General features: G+C 37.5%; 1 protein-coding gene across 1 annotated transcript in view; it reads right to left on the reverse strand.

Annotated features, from left to right (window-relative positions):
- Positions 1-175, reverse strand: part of CRYBG3 (beta-gamma crystallin domain containing 3) — a gene marked incomplete at its 5' end in the record, with an annotated part of 87,057 nt that extends 86,882 nt beyond the window's left edge. Inside the window, one exon of the mRNA XM_008583798.1 lies at positions 109-175. Within this exon, the coding sequence (XP_008582020.1) occupies positions 109-175 (67 nt within the window). The remainder of the gene's footprint in view (positions 1-108) is intronic.
- Between the last annotated feature and the right edge of the window lie 1,644 nt (positions 176-1,819).

Genomic DNA, 1,819 nt, shown 5'->3' on the forward strand with positions numbered 1-1,819 from the left:
TGGTGTTCTTTTTGAAATGTAAAATAAGATAACAGAATCTAAAAGGATGAATGAGCAGCAATCAAAAATATCTACTTGATATAAAATAATATTAATTTAAAACTATACCTTTACTGCTTCTGATGAGAGTACATTTTCCTTTTTGTGACTTGTGCTCATGGGCTCATTTTCAACACTGAAAAATAAAAACAACAGTTTCTTTTGAAATTAAAAGAGAATTACTAAACTCATACAGTTTCTGTATTTAAACCAAAAACTGAAAGGTCCTTTATCTGCAATGCTCAGAGTCACATACAAAATGTTATACTAAGATTATGTCAATTTGGATCTCTAAACTTGAAATACACATTCAAAAATGTTCATCCAGGCTTCAGAAATTTTTCTGAGTTCATTATGCTTCACATTTTCTTATATTGCTAATCAACATCTCAGTAATGATGCATCTGAACAAAGGAACACCAGTGTAAGACTACCATCACCTCAAAAAGTACTAGCACTCTGAGATTTTATTTATATTAAGGTTCTCCACACCCTAATCTTTTTTTAATGCCTATGCTAAATGTTATCTGGAATAGAATACATGTCTACTCAGCAAATAATTACAAACATACAGGTTCATATAGTGAATCTGGGGAGTACTCAAAAATAGATGCAGTTTTATGTAATCCCAAATGTATCCCCGGTGGTACCTTAAGAATCTGACTTTCCAGAAAGTCACTTTTAATTGTCTTTTGTCTGGAATACCTTCACAGATGCCTTGTGAGATGTCATAATAAACTACTTTGCCTATCAGGCACATATATATACATCTTAGATCTAAATATTTGTATCACTGTGTTTATGCTCTCATAATCCTAGACAAATTGAGTAGCTCCATTCTAAAGATTATCAAGACTGTCTACCGTGTACCAAGGACTGTGCTTGGCCTTAAGGATATGAGAAATCGTAGGTCAGGGTCTTTGAAAGCTCAGTCTAGTTGGGGAGACTGATACACAAACTTTAACAATAGAGTTTGGTAGATGTTATAAGTGCTGAATGATCAAAATGCTGTGGAGCTTAGAGGAAATAAGGAACAACCAATTCTGCCTGCTCTGTAAAATGCCTTCAGAGGAGGTACAAAGGTAGAGAATGTGGCATTTTCAGGAAATTACATTTTGTTTGTTTTTAATACACAACTGGAGTATAAAACTTGTGACAGGCAGAGGTAATCCTGTAGTGACACTAGAGGTTATTCAATGCCAGACTATGAAGAACTGGTCTGACCCGTTACAGAATATGATCTTTGCCCTACATGCAGTGAGAAGCCCTTAGAGCTTTTAGGCAGGGGACAATGATAAGCAGGAGGATGACTGAGAGTGGCCAAGACATGGAATCATGGTCACTGGTGGTAGAGAGACATGAAAGGAAGAAGTGTCCATAGCTCAGATCAGATAAAGGCCACCTCAAACAAGATGGGAAAGAAAGAGAGGACATAATTTATGCTACTTAGATTTTCTATCCATAAAAGCCAGTGCTATTATGCAAAATACCCAATGAACAAATGGTAACAGTCAAAAGACAGGAAAAGAGGATAGAAAGATCATGAAAACCTGGAAAATTCAATGGATTAAAATTTCATTAAGTCCCAGATTCTATGGAGAAATACATGGACAAACAAGATACAGCAGTGTTCTTAAATATCAATAGAAAAAACAAGATTGTAGGGCCGGCCCGGTGGCGCACTGGATAGTGCGCCGCTTGGGAAGCGCGGCGGCGCTCCCGCCCGAGGGTTCGGATCCCACATACAGACCGGTTCCCGCTCACTGGCTGAGCGAGGCGC

The sequence above is a fragment of the Galeopterus variegatus genome, unplaced genomic scaffold (genome assembly GCF_000696425.1).
Source record: "Galeopterus variegatus unplaced genomic scaffold, G_variegatus-3.0.2 Scaffold3044, whole genome shotgun sequence".
In the NCBI taxonomy this organism is placed as follows: Eukaryota; Metazoa; Chordata; class Mammalia; order Dermoptera; family Cynocephalidae; genus Galeopterus; species Galeopterus variegatus.